This window comes from Tachysurus vachellii, chromosome 18 (genome assembly GCF_030014155.1).
Source record: "Tachysurus vachellii isolate PV-2020 chromosome 18, HZAU_Pvac_v1, whole genome shotgun sequence".
In the NCBI taxonomy this organism is placed as follows: Eukaryota; Metazoa; Chordata; class Actinopteri; order Siluriformes; family Bagridae; genus Tachysurus; species Tachysurus vachellii.
The window spans coordinates 19,443,076-19,461,504 of NC_083477.1; the positions used below are offsets into that span (position 1 = coordinate 19,443,076).

At 41.5% G+C, this 18,429-nt stretch overlaps 1 protein-coding gene across 14 annotated transcripts in view; it reads left to right on the forward strand.

The window, feature by feature from the left end:
• The first annotated feature begins 170 nt into the window (after positions 1-170).
• pdlim7 (PDZ and LIM domain 7) overlaps positions 171-18,429 on the forward strand; it is a 36,765-nt gene continuing 18,506 nt past the window's right edge. For 13 of the 14 annotated variants that reach the window (XM_060892725.1, XM_060892726.1, XM_060892730.1 and 10 more), the window contains exons 1-3: positions 171-326; positions 4,244-4,342; positions 12,966-13,117. In XM_060892725.1, coding sequence (XP_060748708.1) covers positions 297-326; positions 4,244-4,342; positions 12,966-13,117 — 281 coding nt within the window. In that variant the 5' untranslated portion in view covers positions 171-296. Of the gene's footprint in view, positions 327-2,683; positions 2,895-4,243; positions 4,343-12,965; positions 13,118-18,429 lie in introns of those variants that run through there. The other variant, XM_060892727.1, reaches the window with a different exon arrangement.

The window sequence follows — 18,429 nt, forward strand, 5'->3', positions numbered from 1 at the left end:
ACCCTGCTGTGATAGGTATGACCACGCCCCCTTTATGACACGTCATCATCTCAGTTTATTTACAAAGCAATCTTGAATTCCCAGCCATATATATATATATATATATTTTCCTCCAGTCAAGGTGCGTGCATCACTGGCCACGTGACCTGTGACGTGCCTCCTCGAATCCTGCTAAAAAATCCAGGAGGGAGCGCGCGAGCCGCTGCAGCTGCGCGAGGACGCGGATTCACGGAAAGTTTTCAGTCTGTTGACGCTTTTTTTTTCTTTCTTTTCGATCAATAAACACCGTTTTCACGATGTCTGGAGGCACTAAAGAAACGCAGGAGGTAATAATAACGGCTTTTGGACTTGTTTTGAACGTGTTTTAGCGGATAGAGAGGACGTAATGAGTTATAAACTGATGCCGTTTTTTTTTTTTTTTTTACCTCAGAAAGTTGAACAAGATGCTAACAAGAGTGAGTCAATACAAGGGTCAAAGTTCACTTTTACTTTAGATAACGTATGATTTTTAGCAGTGTCGAGATTAGCTACAACTTACCTCAGTTTCTCCTGTGAGTTTAGCTGTTTTCTCTAATGTTGGCTAGATACCTAACTACCTTTCATTCATTCAACCTATAATATATATATATATATGTTATATGTATAATGTATAATTTATGTATATTTATATATATAAAATACAAAAACAGACTATTATTTTCTCTGTGTCGCTTAACGCGTGCTTATAAAGTTGCTGGAAGTCGCCAGTGACGTCACAAGTCGTATCTGCATGTTAATTTGTGTCGTCAAGATCATTTGCATATCACAACACGTGGCATGAAAGACATTTTTTTTTATTGTTTTTTTTAAAGAGCATATTACAGCACAAAAAAAAAAAAAATCAACAACCTATAATGTCTTATAAAGTTCGTCGCAACAAACTTTGATGTTGGCTTTGACGAGGCAAGTATTCGCAAAGGCCGGTGCTTTTTGGAGGCAAGTGGACATAAGGGTCAGTGTTACTTTTGGAGGCAAGTGGACATAAAACTTGTGAAATCTAGTGGAGCGCTAGGGTGCCAAAACATTTGGAGGCAAGTGGAGACCAGCATGTGATGTCATCAGAATACCCGTGCGGAAGTTCCCCTCGTTGTGAGTGTTATGATATGTCACATGTCCATGTTGTAAAAAGTTTTTTGATTTTGCATATTTTGGGGGCGGGGCTGCGGGACAACCGGAAGGCCAGTCGGTACACCAATTTAAAGTTTGTTCAGAGTATCACCCTAAAGGAGCTGGCCGAGTTTGGTGTAGATAGTTCGAAAGCTTGCCGAGTTATAAACCTCCAAAGTTTATAATGGGAGTCTATGGGGAAAAAAGGCCAATTTGAGACCCGGTACCGGAAGTACCGGTACTCGGATCACTTAGAAAAGTAATAGCAACAAACTTCAGACCAGGGACTACAACATATCCGAATTTGGTTCATGTGGCTCAAAAGCCCTAGGAGGAGTTACTCTTGATAAATTTTTGTCTAAGCTTAAATAGGAAAACAGAATGTTGGCTTCTACAAAGCTACATAATTATACAAAAACAGAGACTTTATTATTCTCTCTCGGTGTCGCTTCTAAAGATGCTGGAAGTCGCCAGTGACGTCACAAGTCGAATCTGAACGTTCGTTGTGTCGTCAAGATCGTTTGCGTATCACAACACGTGGCACGAGAGACAATTTTATTTATTTATTTATTTTAAATTTACTTTTCTGAAGAGGAACGGGATGGATAGTAATTAATACAGGACTCGGGTCATGGCACCACGGTCTGTGTGTATTTACAAAAGACCCCTCATCTCTTGCAAGAACACCGATGAAACGAAGTTGTTGTAGTTAGTAAAGTGATTACATCTTAATAATAAAGATGCGTAGCTGTTTGGTCAGTGATTGTAAAAATTTGTCCAGTTAAAATATTTATTCTGGTTCGTTTCAAGCAGAGTTTACTACAATCGATCATTAAATGAGCCTCAGCATCGTGTCTCTTGACAGATTTCTGAGTGCTGCCCTAATGAATCACTGCTCAATCTCGTATTTGCACAACACCTTGTGTTTGCCAGGTACACAAGCTGATGTGTTTCTTTTCTCATACCTTTAAAAGATATAAAGTTGTGGTTTGTCGAATGAAATGAAATGAAAGAAATACAGTATATATGGCTGGAGCTCACAAAGTTAAATTTGGTTCTGTATCTGGAGTACTCTTAGTTTAGGTTCACTTTTAATAGGCTTGGCTTCGGATCAAGGGTCAGAGGTTAAAATTTAACCCCCCAAAAAAGCTGTGCTATAAAGCCAGTGGTTTTCACTTTGACTTAATTATTTATTTATTTTTAACATCTCATTGAAAGCCCCTCAGGAATCAGTGTGTTTTAATGACTTAATGTTCAGCTCATCATCGGCTCTGTGCTGGTAATAGTTCTCAGCATGTCTTCCTTTTCTTCGTCGTCGACAGTGATGTAAAACGGCTTGTAACTCTCACTCGGTGGAATGTTTCCTCAACCCTCTCCCTCTCCTCCGCCTTCTTGTCTTTTTGGATGTCTGTCTGCGCTTATTCATTGGTTTAAGCGTTCTCGCTGGAGCTAGAAAATGTGTGTGAGTTGAGGTTTCTCTCTCTCTCTCTCTCTCTCTCTCTCTCTCTCTCTCTCTCTCTCTCTCTCTCTCTCTCTATCCGTCTCTTTGCGTGACTCATGTGGGTGTTGGGCTGAAATAGTTTGGTGTAGTTTTACATTCCTTATATAGCCCGTGTAGTGGGGACGAGACGTAAAGCCTCACCCCCGACACAAGGCCGAAGAGTCGGAGGGTCGCACTCGTTTCCAGAAACCAGCCTTCCTCTTACTTTTCCTGGCTTTCCAGTGGCTGATTCGGCCCTTTTTGTGAGGTACGTTCATGCTGTCGGGTCAGACAGGCGGCGGAGTGCAGTGGATAGGATGAAGGGGCATAGAAGCGTCTCATTTTTATTATTCAGTCTCTCGAGACAGCAAGTGCCATGCTGGACTCGCAGGAATCCTGGTGTTCTCTCTTATAGCCTGTAGAACTTTTGTCTTGATCAGTTCGTTTCATAGTGGACTTTTCTGAACCTTTCAGACTCGTATAGTTGGTGCTTCTCAAGTCACCAAACCTCGATAACTTTAAAAGCTTGTAAGCCTTATTATATTCACATACAGAATGTTGAATTGGACCTAATGTGTGGAAAGTTCTTTTTTTTTTTTTTTTTTTTTTCGGGCTAAACTTTTATGCACCAACAAAATACCTTGTAACATTTAAATAATATGCCTAATAGAAAAAAAATAGCTCATGCTAAGGATCTGTGCAGTTTGATTTATACTTCAGGTTAAAGAGACTTCCAGAATCTATGATGACATCATAAAATGTCAGGGTTGTAGTTCTGCACAGTTTAGCAGTTCTTTTACAAAGCCTTCCAAAGTGTAACGACATCTGTAGCTTTTATGACGCGCTCAAAATAAGCTGGCCCACTTCCCGAAGCAAGCATATCGCTGCTTTAAATAACGGAGGAAACTTTAGAACACGTTATGGACAGCCCTATGAATTCAGTGCAGACATGTTAAGTGCTCATAATACAATGCATGTTGAATAAAGTGGTATGTTTGGGGGGGAGAAAAAAGGTTATCAAAGCGATCAGCATTTTTTTTTCTGTGTGAGTTTTTGTTTTTTTTTGCTTCTTCTGATAGATGTTTGGTGAATAAGTGCATGACAGTTCATTCTTCAGTTCTGGTTTGATTTAATATTTGAACCCGATTCTGTTCTGTAACCAAAACCTAACAGCTAATTTCTCTGTCAGATTCTTTCTTGGAACGTGATGCAACAAACAGGCGACTTCATGAGTAGCCAATTAAAGATGGAGACAGACAGACAGACAGGCATTAGTCTTTTACAAAGTCTCTAGTGATGGTCTAGATTAAGATTAGACCACTCATGCTGTCTATGGGAAATTGACTGCTGAAGTTGTAGGAAATATTTTAAAATTACAGACGCTTTTGGTTTGTCTATCGTGATTTACCAAAAACAAGAAAACCCATTTATCACTAGCAGACGGTTTAAGGCATCGGCTCCTCTGTGTTTTGCTTGCACTCCCTTTTTTTTTTGGCCGTTATTGCAATGCGATGAAAGAAGGCCATCCTCTATCTCCCTCTACTCATCCCTTCTCTCTCTCTCTCTTTCTCTCTCTCTCTCTCTCTTTCTCTCTCTCTCTCTCTCCCTCCCACATAGGCCATGAACGTTTACAGCGTGACGCTCAGCGGGCCGGCGCCGTGGGGTTTCCGACTCCAGGGAGGGAAGGATTTCAGCATGCCTCTCACAGTGTCCAGGGTGAGTTTAATCCTTCTTGCCCCCACCCCTGACACCGAACTGTGTGACTTCCAACTACTAATCCGTGGAATTTTTTGTTCTGAAGACATCATTGCCAGGAAGGCTGGAAAACACACACTCAGCACTTTTCCCCTCAAAAAAAAATTCCACTCCCTCTTCTCTTTATCACCCGGTAAATTAACGTTCTTTGGACGTGACCAAAAAGTATAAGTAGGAACGTGTTTGTGTTCAGTTTAAGCTTAATTGTTCTCACATTTTATCACGATAGTAGATATCTTTGAGTGTCGCAAAGTCCTCTAAAATGAACAGCTGATAGGAAGTGACTGTAAATGAATGAAGTGGAACGCAAATTGCACTGATATGAAGGTTAAATATGAATATTATATATAAAGAAATATAATAGATCAAAGAAGTGAAAATATGTAAAGCATAAAAAAGGAATCGGATATAAAGAACCTTGTCTTTAAAATAACCTTCTGAAAAACTTCCCGTTGCCTCTTGCAGGTTTAGGCCACGCCCACCTTACATTTTGATACAGATACAGACATGAATATTTGGAGAGCTAAACAAACAGTGGAATTGTGTTATACGAGTATTGATCGATGACTGAGTGTTTATTCACCGGTGAATTAAAAGCTAGATAAGGACATGTTGTCGTCTGGCATCACAATGGCTGCATGACTCGCTCATGTATTCCTTAAGAGCGGTGTATGTCCAAACAGGCAGAAGGATGGACATTCCTTCCTAAATCGCCCCTGAAACTGCTTGTGCTAATAGAAATGGATGTCTGAATGCACTACTATGGCTTTGAGGCACTTTGTTCCTGCTGAACAGCAATCACAAAAAGCATCAAACAAATCCTCAAAAGGAAATGCAACAAGAGAAATAACGAGAACCGTATGCTTCCAGCCCGGCGAGGGCCGTTTCAACACTCGCATTCCTTCTCAAACATGTCACTGCTTGATATCAAACCCATAAAAGAAGGCTTGGAGCAGCTCTTTCTCTCTCTCGCACCTCACATGGATATGCTGAAGGTTTGTTTGGTTTCTCATCCTTTGCTAAAGGTCAACAAGTCTTGGCTTATTGCTGCCGCTGAAGCTCCAAATTGAACATGACATGCTTTCCGTCTCTTATTAATGCGGCGTTAGGAATCGAACGCTCTCGGCAGAAGTACAGCTCTCGTAGAAAGTCATTCCATGTGTCTTTTGGTTGGAGTTTAAAAGAAGAATCCTGTGCTTGTGATTTTTTACCAGTATCAGCAGTTTTGTTTTGGGGAAAAATAATCTCAAAGTTTAAAAAATCAAGTCACAAAATTAAGAACTTTTGGTGGCATTAATTAAACAAAACCCATCCAAAAATCCAAGAGGGACTTTTTTCCACTAGACTTTGCAACGTTCGATCTCTTGTTAGGTGCGAACGCTGTTTTCCAGCCAGGGAGCCGGTCCAAAGATATCTGATCCTCAGTCCTCATGAAACCAGCAGTCTTCACTTCGCTGCAAGCGAACCATAGCACAGTCCTCATTAGTGCTGCTAACTGTTAATTTTTGTAACATGACAAATAAAGAGATTAGTTTAACTTCCTGTTTTAACACAAAGGCAGTTCCTGGTTTGCTGGTGCATTGCGATGGTCAAAAAGCAAACCTTCCCACACAAATTGGTCATGGAAGGAATTCTTTGACGTGAACCCAAAACTGAGATTCTATGCTCCCTTTCCACCAGAAAGAACCGGGGGCTGGTTCAGATCTAGTGCTGGTTCGAAGTTTTATACTGCAACGTTAGCGCAGTAGCGGCAAACACAACATCAACAATGGTGGATGTTGCTTTACTGTTAATGCTCATGGCTTTACGAACCTACATTGGCATACAAACGAGGCGAATCCTGATTTAAAATGATTTTAAAATGGCGCTAACGACGTTCTCTTTTGTCTTGTTGGTCACAGTAACCCAACCAGTTCAAGCACTGGGAACACATGTGAAAACGACCTTCTTGAAAGCTAGATATACTGTGAGGAAGCCAGCGATTGCTTCAGTGATTGCATGCGTTGCCGTAGTGTGAGTAATGCAGTGCATGGCCCTCGTAAAAAGCTTTCAGAACTCAGTAGCTGAAATTTTTCTCTTGTTCTAACAAGACGTTTGTTTTCTGTAACTCCTTCTTGAACCCATGTTATGCTCAAACTTCGTTGGAAAGCATCATTGTTTCTGGGGAAAACTTTCATAACCTCTTTGACTCTTGCTGCCAATCGCAACACAATCTTAAGTCAGTCATGTGTTTTCTTGTTCCTTTTCATCCTCACATTTATTATTGAATTTATGACCCTCAAGCTTGACTCCTGTTTTGCTGACCAGTCAGGAGTGAAGGTTGAGCTCAGTGAATGGAAGCCACCTCTTTGTCTGCTTGCTGCCTTTTTACTTTATTTTCGAGGCCCTGGTAACGTTGCCAGGTGTTGCGCAATAACTCGAACGTGTCTGTACGTGCTCAAGCACTCTCTTACCATCTCATGTCTGGTCTCCGGGACTGTGTCACGTTTCATCACTTGTCTCTCTCAAATATGAAAAAGAATTCTGTAATATTCCAACTTTGAAGGTCAGGGGTAGGCGCAGGGTCGTCCGTGATGCAGTGTCCCTGGAGCAGTGGTAGTTTAGGGCCTTTCTCAAGGGCCAAATAGTGGCAGCTTGGCAGTGCTGGGGCTTGAACCCAATTGTCCAATCAACAACTCTGAGCCTTAACCACTTGAGCCATCACTTCTCCACAGGAAGGAGAAACAAATTTGTGCCTTAATATTTTGGCATAAACTATAAACAATTCGAAAATTGCCGTTCTAGACGAATCTTCTGTTCAGCATGTATTATTTATTTAGTTTAGAAAAATCTCGGATAATCCCGAACTCATCCTGAAGTCTTTTGGGAGCAACACACACACCATATCGTGGTACCTGCCACTCCCCTGTCAGCAGAGCGTACCTGCAGATTAGAAGAGTGATGCAGGACTGACTCACTACACCTCTTCTGTCTTCACCTCCTGAGTGACACTTTAATGAGCTAGTGCAGGAACACGAGGCACTCATGTTCGAGCTGATGTCAGTCTGATGTTGACTGTTCACACAGGTGTGATTCATCCAGAACAGACTTAATGCCGTGTTTCTGTGCACTGCTGTAGCCTTGTGATGTGGTGATGTGACGTGTCTACTTTACAGGTCTACTTTCCCATCCCTTTTCTTCTGAGAAAAGCTCTTCTGTATGTGGGCTGACCGTCTGCAGGAATGTCCCTGACTAACATGTTAGAAATTTCCAGCATTCCATACATTTTTTAGCACCACTCACTTGCCCTGCTCCTGACAGCACACACTGGCCTCTTGTGTCTTCCCCCTCGGTCATCCCCGAGCCTCAGCCTGTCGCTTTTTCCCCTCTTATGGAGCGAGGCAAGAAGAGATTGTACATACACGCCTTTAAAAAAAATTTGTTTACGCAACATTTCCAACAGATGTTTAACGTTAGGTTCTCCTCCCATGACGGATCATCTGTCTCGATCGCGTCAACCAGTTTTGTCTGAACATGAGCTGAGCTGCAATTATGATGTAACCTTTTTGCTATATTCTCGCACGTCTCCCCCTTCACTTCTCTCCCCAGGGTTTTATCCTCGATTATGTCTTTTCGTCTTAACAGATTTGTTTCTTTTAGCGTCCCTGAGCCCGCGTTACTCCTCACGCTTAATGATCTGCGAGGGACATAAATTTGACAAGCGCTCAGCATGGAGTGCTTCCACTCGTATAAAAAAAAAAAAAAATCCCAGAAAAAAAAACAACTATCATTGCTTGCTGATCTGATTCCCAGCTACATCAGGAAAGAAGCCTATTTTGTGGCTGGATTTTTGAAACAAGGCTTTGTAAGGGGCTGAGCTCTGTGAGGTAGGTATTTATGGATCTTGACGCAACAGTTCCTCCCCCACCACCCCCCACCACCCCAAACCGAAAAAAGAAGTGGAAGAAATAAAAGTGAAATGTGACCAGATTGAAGGTGAAGGTAAAGCGGTGGTCTACAGCTGATCAGAGGTTCACCCTGGTGTTCAAGTTATGACGTATCGAAGGTGTGACTCTCCTCCAGTTTCCATGTTTGATTTCTTCGTGTGAAAGGACACACTTTTTGTCTGTACCGAAGGAGTTTATGGTGTCGTTTAAAAGGCCTGAGTTCAGCACTTCACTGCTGTCCTGATTTGAGCGGAGGAACAGCTGCTCTGAACCTGAGCCCAGGACGCAGGTGCTTCTGTCCGTCAGCACGGCCCTCAGAGCCTCATCGCTCTCCTCAGTGTCCTCCTTTATACAGTTCATTTACTCTGCTTTTCCAAATCTCAAGCACTCCTACTCAAGCTTTCTGTCTTTCCTCATACACGTGGGTTGTCATTTCTCTGATACACGTTCACACTATTTTTAAGCCAGATACTTGTTTACTAAATTCCTTTTACCTTTATGGGTAAAACACAACATAAACATTGTTAACACTGTTAAACATAAACAGTGCAGGTTACTGTATACGAGCTAGAAAATAATTAATCAAGAACATAACCCGACTGTGCTGTTATGAAAATTACACAAGTGGGGTGGGTGTGATGTGGCACGACGTGCAAGACGAGTGCCGCTACTGCCTGAAAGTGCATAATCGTTGTACGGCACAGACTGAAGTGTGTTATTCCACTTGTACCACAGTTGAGATTAAATTCGACTTCCACACATTAACAGTTCATAGTTAGATTTAATGTTGAGAAAGATCTGTGACACAAGTTGGTTAGTTGCCAAGAAACCAGAGAGCATAGAGGAGTTTATCCTGAAGACTTTCCTGAACTGTTAACGTGCTTAGATCACAAAAATTAAATAAATGTCTCTAAGTAATTTATTATTATTATTATTATTATTATTATTATTCATTCATTCATTCATTCATTCATTTTCTACCGCTTATACGAACTACCTCGGGTCATGGGGAGCCTGTGCCTATCTCAGGCGTCATCGGGCATCAAGGCAGGATACACCCTGGACGGAGTGCCAACCCATCACAGGGCACACACACACACTCTCATTCACTCACACAATCACACACTACGGACAATTTTCCAGAGATGCCAATCAACCTACCATGCATGTCTTTGGACCGGGGGAGGAGACTGGAGTACCCGGAGGAAACCCCCAGAGGCACGGGGAGAACATGCAAACCCCACACACACAAGGCGGAGGCGGGAATCGAACCCCGACCCTGGAGGTGTGAGGTGAACGTGCTAACCACTAAGCCACCGTGCCCATTATTATTATTATTATTATTATTATTATTATTATTATTATTATTAGGCTTTGATGGAGTGGTACATCCACCATGCAATGTAGAGTATCAGCTGTTACTATGAAAACCTTAATGAGCCCATTAATATAAACCCGTAGCCTAAATTACTTTGAGTCCTTGCTGTTACATGGAAATAAGGGCCAAAAATGAGCATTTAATTCACTGGTTCCATGCTTGAGCACTCATTTCTAGGATCTACTGAGGGAACGGCAAACTGCTGCGGTGTAAGAGGAATAAAACACTTCAGAACGTGCTGTTCTGAGTGGGAACAATGTCTTCATGTCTGGTGCTTCACATCCTTCATCGGTTGTTGATTATTTTCCTACTTTTTTTTTTTTTTTTTTTTTTTGCCTGTTTAGAAAACTCCATGCACAGAATACAGGAGACTAAATGGGTGCTGGTAAAATTAATATGTCCAGACCTAGAGCTGAGATGATTGTGGACATGTGTGACTGTAAAACTCTGGGTGGAGTGTCTAGGGAGGGATTTGGGACAGGAAATAGCCGAACGGTACAACAGAGCCCCCGTGAACCATGTGTGTTACAGATGTCGAAGGCTTTCCCTGTTTCACGCTGAGGTGAAGGTCGTGTCGAGGTTTTGCAGTGCGCTCATGCAAACACACGTCGCCTGATAAAACCACATCGCCTGTGACAATAGAAGCACTCCTTAGGGACTGAACGTCGTATTCATCAAAACAACTAGGTGTGAGTAACAATGTCTTGGTCATGGAGTTTAGTTTCACAGTAAATCACTACAGAGATTGTTCTGCTCAACCGTACAATAATAGCACAACTTCACAAACTAGGCGACAATAGACACCTTAGAGACTTTGCCATGGATTAACTGTTAAAAAGACAGCACACAATTACACTAAGTTATGAATCACACTTATAGCATGCACAGTATTAACTAGGGATGGGTGATATGGCCTAAAATCCATATTGCGATATACATTGCAGCCTCTTGCGATAATGATATATATTGCGATATATAAATTATAATAGAGCCATTTCAGAACAGGTTACACAGACCCTTAGGAAAGCCAAACTGCTAAATGTATTTTTTTTTTTTTTTTTAAGAAATAAAGAAACGTATGTCGTTTTGAGAACATTTATTGTGCAAAAGCAAAACTGTACAGTAATTATACAACAATGTTGCAGATAAATAAGTCTTTCCTTCTAAAAGGCACTATACTTTCATTGGCTCTTAAATGCCACCCAAGTTGCAGAGAACAGAAAAACTGGTGTCTTTTTAGTAAAGGAACATACACTGTAATGAAAATACTTCCAGTATTAATTAGGCAAAGAAAATTATTGTGTGTAAATGCACAGATACTTTAAATAAAAACATATTTCAAACCTGCAGCCGAGGGAACGCATTTGGTTTTAAACATTTTGTTCTCCTAATGAAATTAAAACTGGTGTCTTGTTAATAAAGGAACGGACACTGTGAATTAGCTCTTAGCTGTTAGCTCTTAACTTTTGCCCCACACATTCTACAGAGTATATTTTTCTGCTGCTCGTCGGACGGCTTAAATCCAAACCAAGTCCAAATAATAGATGTTGTACCGGTCTGACGCTTTCAGCCATGTTTATTCAAGATGACGAATATGATGATTCGTTGCAGCCGGCTGCAGCTCGTGGCTCTAAATTTCGCGGGTAGATTGCGTCATCAACATGCATTATCACGATAGTTCAATAGAATTAAAATCTCTATCGTAGGCCAATTTTGTATCGTTTATATCGCATATCGTTTATATCGCCCATTACTAGTATTAACTATGGCGAACTTGCATGTCGGATGCTGAACGCATGTAGAAATTAGATACACAGTATAGATGACTAATTGCAAAAAGAAACTAGGTTGATGAACCACGTTGTTTCCTTAAAAAAACAACATAGGGACTCACGGTTTTACCAGAATCTTATTCCCCGGAAACGTCCAAGTCAAACGCGTCATTGAGAACTCGACTCTGTACGGAAACATGTTGATGCTTTGCCAAATACCTGCTGACTCTCGCTCTAGTTCAAGTTTTGCTGAAGTAACATCTCCAACCTGTTCACCTCTAGAATGACATTTGTGGAACTCTGTGGGACTTGTGGACATCAGAGTCCAGCATCCATCCACGTATTTACAGTCTGTTTCCTGTACGTGACACGCTGCGAAAGTCTCTGTACTGCTGTTGACCTGGCTTTATTCCTGCCTAGTCAGCCTTCATAAAATCTACTCGCTCTTTTTAGTCTTCAGGGTGCGATTATGAACCAGCGATGAGCCGTGAATCATCTAGGGTTCTGGGCAAACGCAGGAAAACACAGCAAGGGACAACTTTAAGGATCATTCAAATAACTTTTTAGACATCTCATCATCAGACGCTCATTAATTACAGGTTTACTGTAGCTGCTTTTTCTCGCCAATTGTTGGTTGGATGCGTAGTCCCAGAACGCAGATGGAGAGTGTAGATAAAAGAGAAGGAAGCGAGGGACCTGGACAGACTGAAGGATTATAGTGCTGCTGCATTGCTCTCTTTTGGTAGAAAAGATCATTTACGGGTTAAATCCCACTGGCCATAGGACGGCATATGGCATTGTGGGAAACGCCGGAGACGGCCGATCGTCTTGGACGCGGTTGAAAGTCCAGTGTTAAATTAAACGATTTGCAAGATGATCCTCTTGAAGATGAGTGTTGGTTGAGTTCTGCAGCAGGACTGCTTTTCCAATCATGTAATCACATGCAAGTATTCTCTGACTCGAGACGACACCGTAACGACAGCCGTGACAGATGGCGGCCTTCGGCGGAATCGCTCGGTTTTAGTTTTATTTACGTCTTTAAACCATGTAATTGCACGTTGTGGCGTTCTCTGTAGACTCCTGCGCGCCACATAGATGCGAACACGCAGCGTTTACATGCATGACGTCTGATTCATGCTTTAATATATGAGTAAAAAAAAAATCGTGGTCAACAACTCGATTATCTCGTTCAACAGCTGGTTTCTCGGTTGAGCAGGTTTTGGCAAGCGGAAGCAAACTCGTCAGACGGACGGTAAGAAAGCGAAAAGAAAAACTAATTTCTATAAAGTATACAAATCTTTGTGCGTTAGAAGAATTGTTAATTTATTGGCTTATGTGAAATGGCTCTCTCTCTGTGTGTGTGTGTGTGTGTGTGTGTGTGTGTGTGTGTGTGTGTGTGTGTGTGTGTGTGTGTGTGTGTGTGTGTGTGTGTGTGTGTGTGTGTGTGTGTGTGTGTGTGTGTGTGTGTGTGTGTGTGTGTGTGTGTGTGTGTGTGTGTGTGTGTGTAGCTGACTCCCGGAGGAAAGGCAGCTCAGGCAGGAGTCGGAGTGGGAGACAGCGTGGTGTCTATTGAAGACTCCAACGCTGAGGAGATGACACATGTTGAGGCACAAAACAAAATCAGAGCAGCAGTGGACTCCCTCACTCTGACACTCAACAGGTACAGACACACACACACAATTCTCACCTGAATTACACACTCAAACTCTTAGCAGTACTCCAGCTGAAGCGATACTCGTCACTCGAGCAAACACTTCCTTGTTTCTAAACACAATTCTGGAGTTGAAACAAGGTTTTAATCCCCTTTGTGTCTGGCAGCGACTTTTTTTTAAATTTTTTTTTATTTTTATATAAAGTCTTCCTAAGAAAAACAATTAAAAACACGATTTGATCCGTGTACCTTTGTTTTTAGCACCAGGTTGAGTCTTTTTTAATACCTGTTTTAAAAAAAAAAATAAGACTAGGTCCTCATACCCTTAACATTTCATACTGTTTCTTCTAGAATAAACCGATTCGTTCTGTGTTTTTCCAGCCCAGATCTTTCAGATAAAAAATGAGACGAAAAGCCTGATGTCGCTGATCGCACTGAGCATCTACTTTGTCTGTCCTGCTCAGATTTTTAAAAAACAAAAACAAAAAAACTTTTATTTTACTGCACTGATCACGCTTGGGTGTGGATACAAATCTGGTAGGATCTGATGATCTACACCAGATATCAGGGTCATATGAGTCTGGTGAACAAGAGAGCAAAGTTCTAACTGTGTGAAACCTGTTGTTTTAGCTTAAAGGCTTGAGTGATTACGGTATGAGTAATGGAAGCAGACAGGCTTACCCACGTAGTGTCTCTCTCTCTCTCTCTCTCTCTCTTACTCACTCGCACACTCACTCACACACTCTCACACACACACACCCTCTGCTCTGCAGCCTCGAGAGCTCTGCTCTGTCATTAGGCCTCCGCTGTATCAACACACACACACGATGAAAAGCCTCACTAACGGGCCAGACTGCGCTCTTCTCCTTTTTAGGTATGAGAGGAATAATGGCCATCTTCTGAATTACTCACTAAACTCAGTGCAGCGGTTACACGGTGTAAGTGCAAAGAGTCGAGGTAACTAAAAAAGCCTTGTCGATGTCCGGCTCAGTAGCGACCTGGCACACCCTTAACGACGTCACCACGTATTTATTTTTAATCTTTTTTTAATAATATACGTGTATATAATGTTTGTGCTACGTTTATATTCCCAAACTCGTTCAAATACGTTATCGTGTCTGTAGTCACCGCTAAGTAATTAATGTATGTGGAAAGAGTCTTAAGAGCAGCACATCGCAGAGGGTTTGACTTTCACTCACACACACACACTTCTTCAGTTCATATGATGTACTCCGAATTCATAATTTTACCTTTTTCTAAAATGTATAATTTTAAATTAATTGTTTGAGAGAGGTGGGGCACGGTGGCTTAGTGGTTAGCACGTTCGCCTCACACCTCCAGGGTTGGGGGTTCGATTCCCGCCTCCGCCTTGTGTGTGTGGAGTTTGCATGTTCTCACCGTGCCTCGGGGGTTTCCTCCGGGTACTCCGGTTTCCTCCCCCGGTCCAAAGACATGCATGGTAGGTTGATTGCCATCTCTGGAAAAATTGTCCGTAGTGTGTGATTGTGTGAGTGAATGAGAGTGAGTGTGTGTGCCCTGCGATGGGTTGGCACTCCGTCCAGGGTGTATCCTGCCTTGATGCCCGATGACGCCTGAGATAGGCACAGGCTCCCCGTGACCCGAGGTAGTTTGGATAAGCGGTAGAAAATGAGTGAGCGAGTGTTATCACAACAAGACGTACACAACAGATGAGAAATCATGGGTGCTGTGAAATTTTTATTTATTTATTTTGTGGAAATTACGATACTTCAATTCAAATTGTAAAAACTTATTTACTCAATTTGTTCCCAAAACCCCTGTATGTGTGTATATATATATAATGTGCATCATGGAGTCTTATAAAATACCTTTGAATGAAATGAATGAATGAAATTTCTTCGTTATGGATTGAATTGTTGTTCACTCGTCATGCTCTCAACAGATTCTTACATTTTTTAATTTCAGCTCAAGATCTCCTTGATGCTTTCACTAAGAGTCTGTTTTAAAACCCATCACGCAATCCTCGTCTCTGCTTGAAGACTGTTTATACTCGTCCGCTTTGCCCGCCCACTCAGTAAAACCAGAGTTTATTGGAGTCGTAACCCTGCACCCTGCGGTGTTCTGCTCTCATGTTGCAACAGTTTGTCATCTGTTGTAGCTGGTCACGGGAAAATAACCAAGTTCATTGACTGTGAGAGGATGTAATTGAAAGAGTGATTCAGAACTTGTCTCTGTGGTTACCTGAGAAGGGTTTAAAAAAAACAAAAACATCCTTTTCAGTTTGATTCAAACAAGCCTACTCTGTAAACTTGGGTGTTCCTGCACGTGTCTGTTTTGTACGAGCTGTGATTCTTTTTAGATTTCTATACAGCGGAGTTTGTCTTTGTTTAGCTTCCTATGCTGATCTTAAGAGACCTTGTGAGTCTCTTAAAGGTGTCCTTTACAGTTGACTTGTTGATGTTAATTTACGTCTTGTATCAACATCATGTGACGGATAAGCGGCATCTCGAATAACGTCCAACACGCTATACACCATGTACTCTATTGTCTACGCGTCATGGACTAATAGCATAACCTCCATGACTCATACACCATGTACTCTATTGTCTACACATCACGGACTAGTAGCATAACCTCCATGACTGACTGTGTTGACGTCTGAACAGACGGTGGGATTTTATTTAACACTTATTTAACTAATCCTGCTATAAATGACTCAATAGAAAGAAGAAGCGAGGTCATTCAGACTTTAGAGCTACACACGGGCGTAAATTTCATTTAACAGTGGGGTGGGGGGGGCAATAAATCTAAAATTTCTCATGAGCAATTTTTGAAGGGGACACAAATAATACAGTCAATAATACAGTCAATAATACAGTCAATAATACAGTCAATAATACAGTCAATGGTAATTCAAAGTGCTTTACACAAAGAAAGTAAAACTATCATTAAAAAAATCACAACAATAAAAACAAGGAATTAAAAAAAGGTTTAAAATTTTATTTAAAATTAATTAAGACACTTAAGAACAGAATAGAAATTGATTTATACAAAAAAATACAGTGGGGTCAGTTCGGACGTAGCACAGCGCTCATTTAGTAAATGCGCCGCTAAACAATATGCTAATTGTGGCCGTTAATGTTAAGTTAACTTTATGCCAAGTTGTCCCAAATAAAACAATGCACGGGAAACGGCTTTGGCGTGTTAGTTACAGTGCACTATATACAACAAGCTATTGTAAACAAGCTAACGTTAACTAGATAAGTCCTATTTTAATCGATAATATAGCGGATTCATGGAAAATTACATCGGTAATCAGCATTTTTGCCACAACTAATTTACGAATGAACCTGCATCAACTACATTAAAGAGAATCGCTTTATTTAAAGTGAATAAAATCCCCTACTTAATGGAGTTCAACATTAACTGAGCTGCAGCAACACACCTGACTCGTGTGAGCAGAGTAGGTGATGAACTGGGAAAGCAGGCAGTGGGTCAAACCCCTGTGAGGAAGCAGAGGGGGAACTCAACTGTTTCTGAATGCATTTTTTGCGTTTGTTTTTTTTTTCTACTTGCACAATTATTTAGGTATACATACTTATATTTTTCATAATAGAGAGTGCGATATTTTTTTTGGGGGGGATTTACGCCCCAAGAATTCAGAGAGACCCGGGATTTACGCCCATGGAGCTACAAGTAAATTTCTACATTCTTGCTAACTTACGAACCTACTTACTGAGAGACTTATCAAATTTAATAGTGACCTTGTTCACACCTATTTAACAAGTAGACCCAAACGTGCAAATTTCCAGCATGACCGTGACCGACTTGATTTTGTAAACACTTTAAGAGAGTGAATTATTATACGAGTGAAATATTATTAGATGAGTAAATTCACTAGGTATGTAGTTAGGAGTTCTGCCAGAATTTGGAAAAAGACACCTTTGCATCCAGTATTAAGTCAAACGTTACTCATTTTAATTCAATAATGGAATCGTCTAATGATGTGTCTCAGGAAAGCAGCCATTTGTAGAATCCCAGCGAACGTCTTGTTTCGGTTCATCTCCTCCTTCACATCTGGTGTTTTTATGGCTTTCTGGTCCACTGAGATGTCTTCACTCCGCATTGTTGTTCCATCCTGTTTCCTGCAGCCGTGCTCCGCTCTGATAACCTCGTCCGTGTTGCAGGACTCGTAAAGGCTGGGCTGCCACCACACAGTGCTGCTGATGACCTCACAGGAAGTAATGCACAGTCACAGGAAATACAGACTAACAGTAGACTAATTTCGTTTGCGGTTTTTCCTCTACCCTTTCTTTTAGACGACCGAGGGAAGGAAAACTACAGAAAGAAACTGATTTTAATCATGCAATATGTCACGTTGATATGTTCCACTTGCTTTTCATAACCTCTCTAGTAACTTGACAGTAATGACTGGTCTTGGCATATTAATTTTGGGCTTTCTAATGATTTTGCGGTTTGTATTTCTGCCCAGCTCTACGACCTCTGACCATAATCACATTTTAAAGTAATATTCCATCTAAAAGTCATCACTCGCTCCGTGTCCCATGTTGTGAAGTCAAATTGAGAAACGTTCCCTTGATATAGAAGCTGGGGGAAAAAAAAAACATCAGCATTCAGAAAATAAAATGTACTGACTTTTTTTCCTCCCTGTGTACTTTTACCACCACTAATGCATTAGTGTGCACAATTTCTGCACCTCCAGGATACTTAAATGCTAGGAATAGTTTCTGAAAACCAGTTTTATAGCTCACAAGAAGTTCACCCAAAGCCGTGTGTTCAGACTCTCTACTTGCTCTGTAGCTCATTTTCATTATTGAAATTACCTCTGAAAAGTTTATTCATATGGGGGCACGGTGGTTAGCACGTTCACCTCACACCTCCAGGGTCGGGGGTTCGATTCCCGCCTCCACCTTGTGTGTGTGGAGTTTGCATGTTCTCCCCGTTCCTCGGGGGTTTCCTCCGGGTACTCCGGTTTCCTCCCCCGGTCCAAAGACATGCATGGTAGGTTGATTGGCATCTCTGGAAAATTGTCTGTAGTGTGTGATTGCATGAGTGAATGAGAGTGTGTGTGTGTGCCCTGCGATGGGTTGGCACTCTGTCCAGGGTGTATCCTTCCTTGATGCCCGATGATGCCTGAGAGAGGCACAGGCTCCCCGTGACCCGAGGTAGTTCGGATAAGCGGTAGAAAATGAATGAAGGAATGAAGTTTATTCCTCTGAGGTTGCCAGGTTTATGGAAAAGGAGCATTTCAGTTACACCATTTAAAACAACTTGACCATGCACCAGACCGAAATGTAAATGCAAGAGACAGTAAAAAGTTG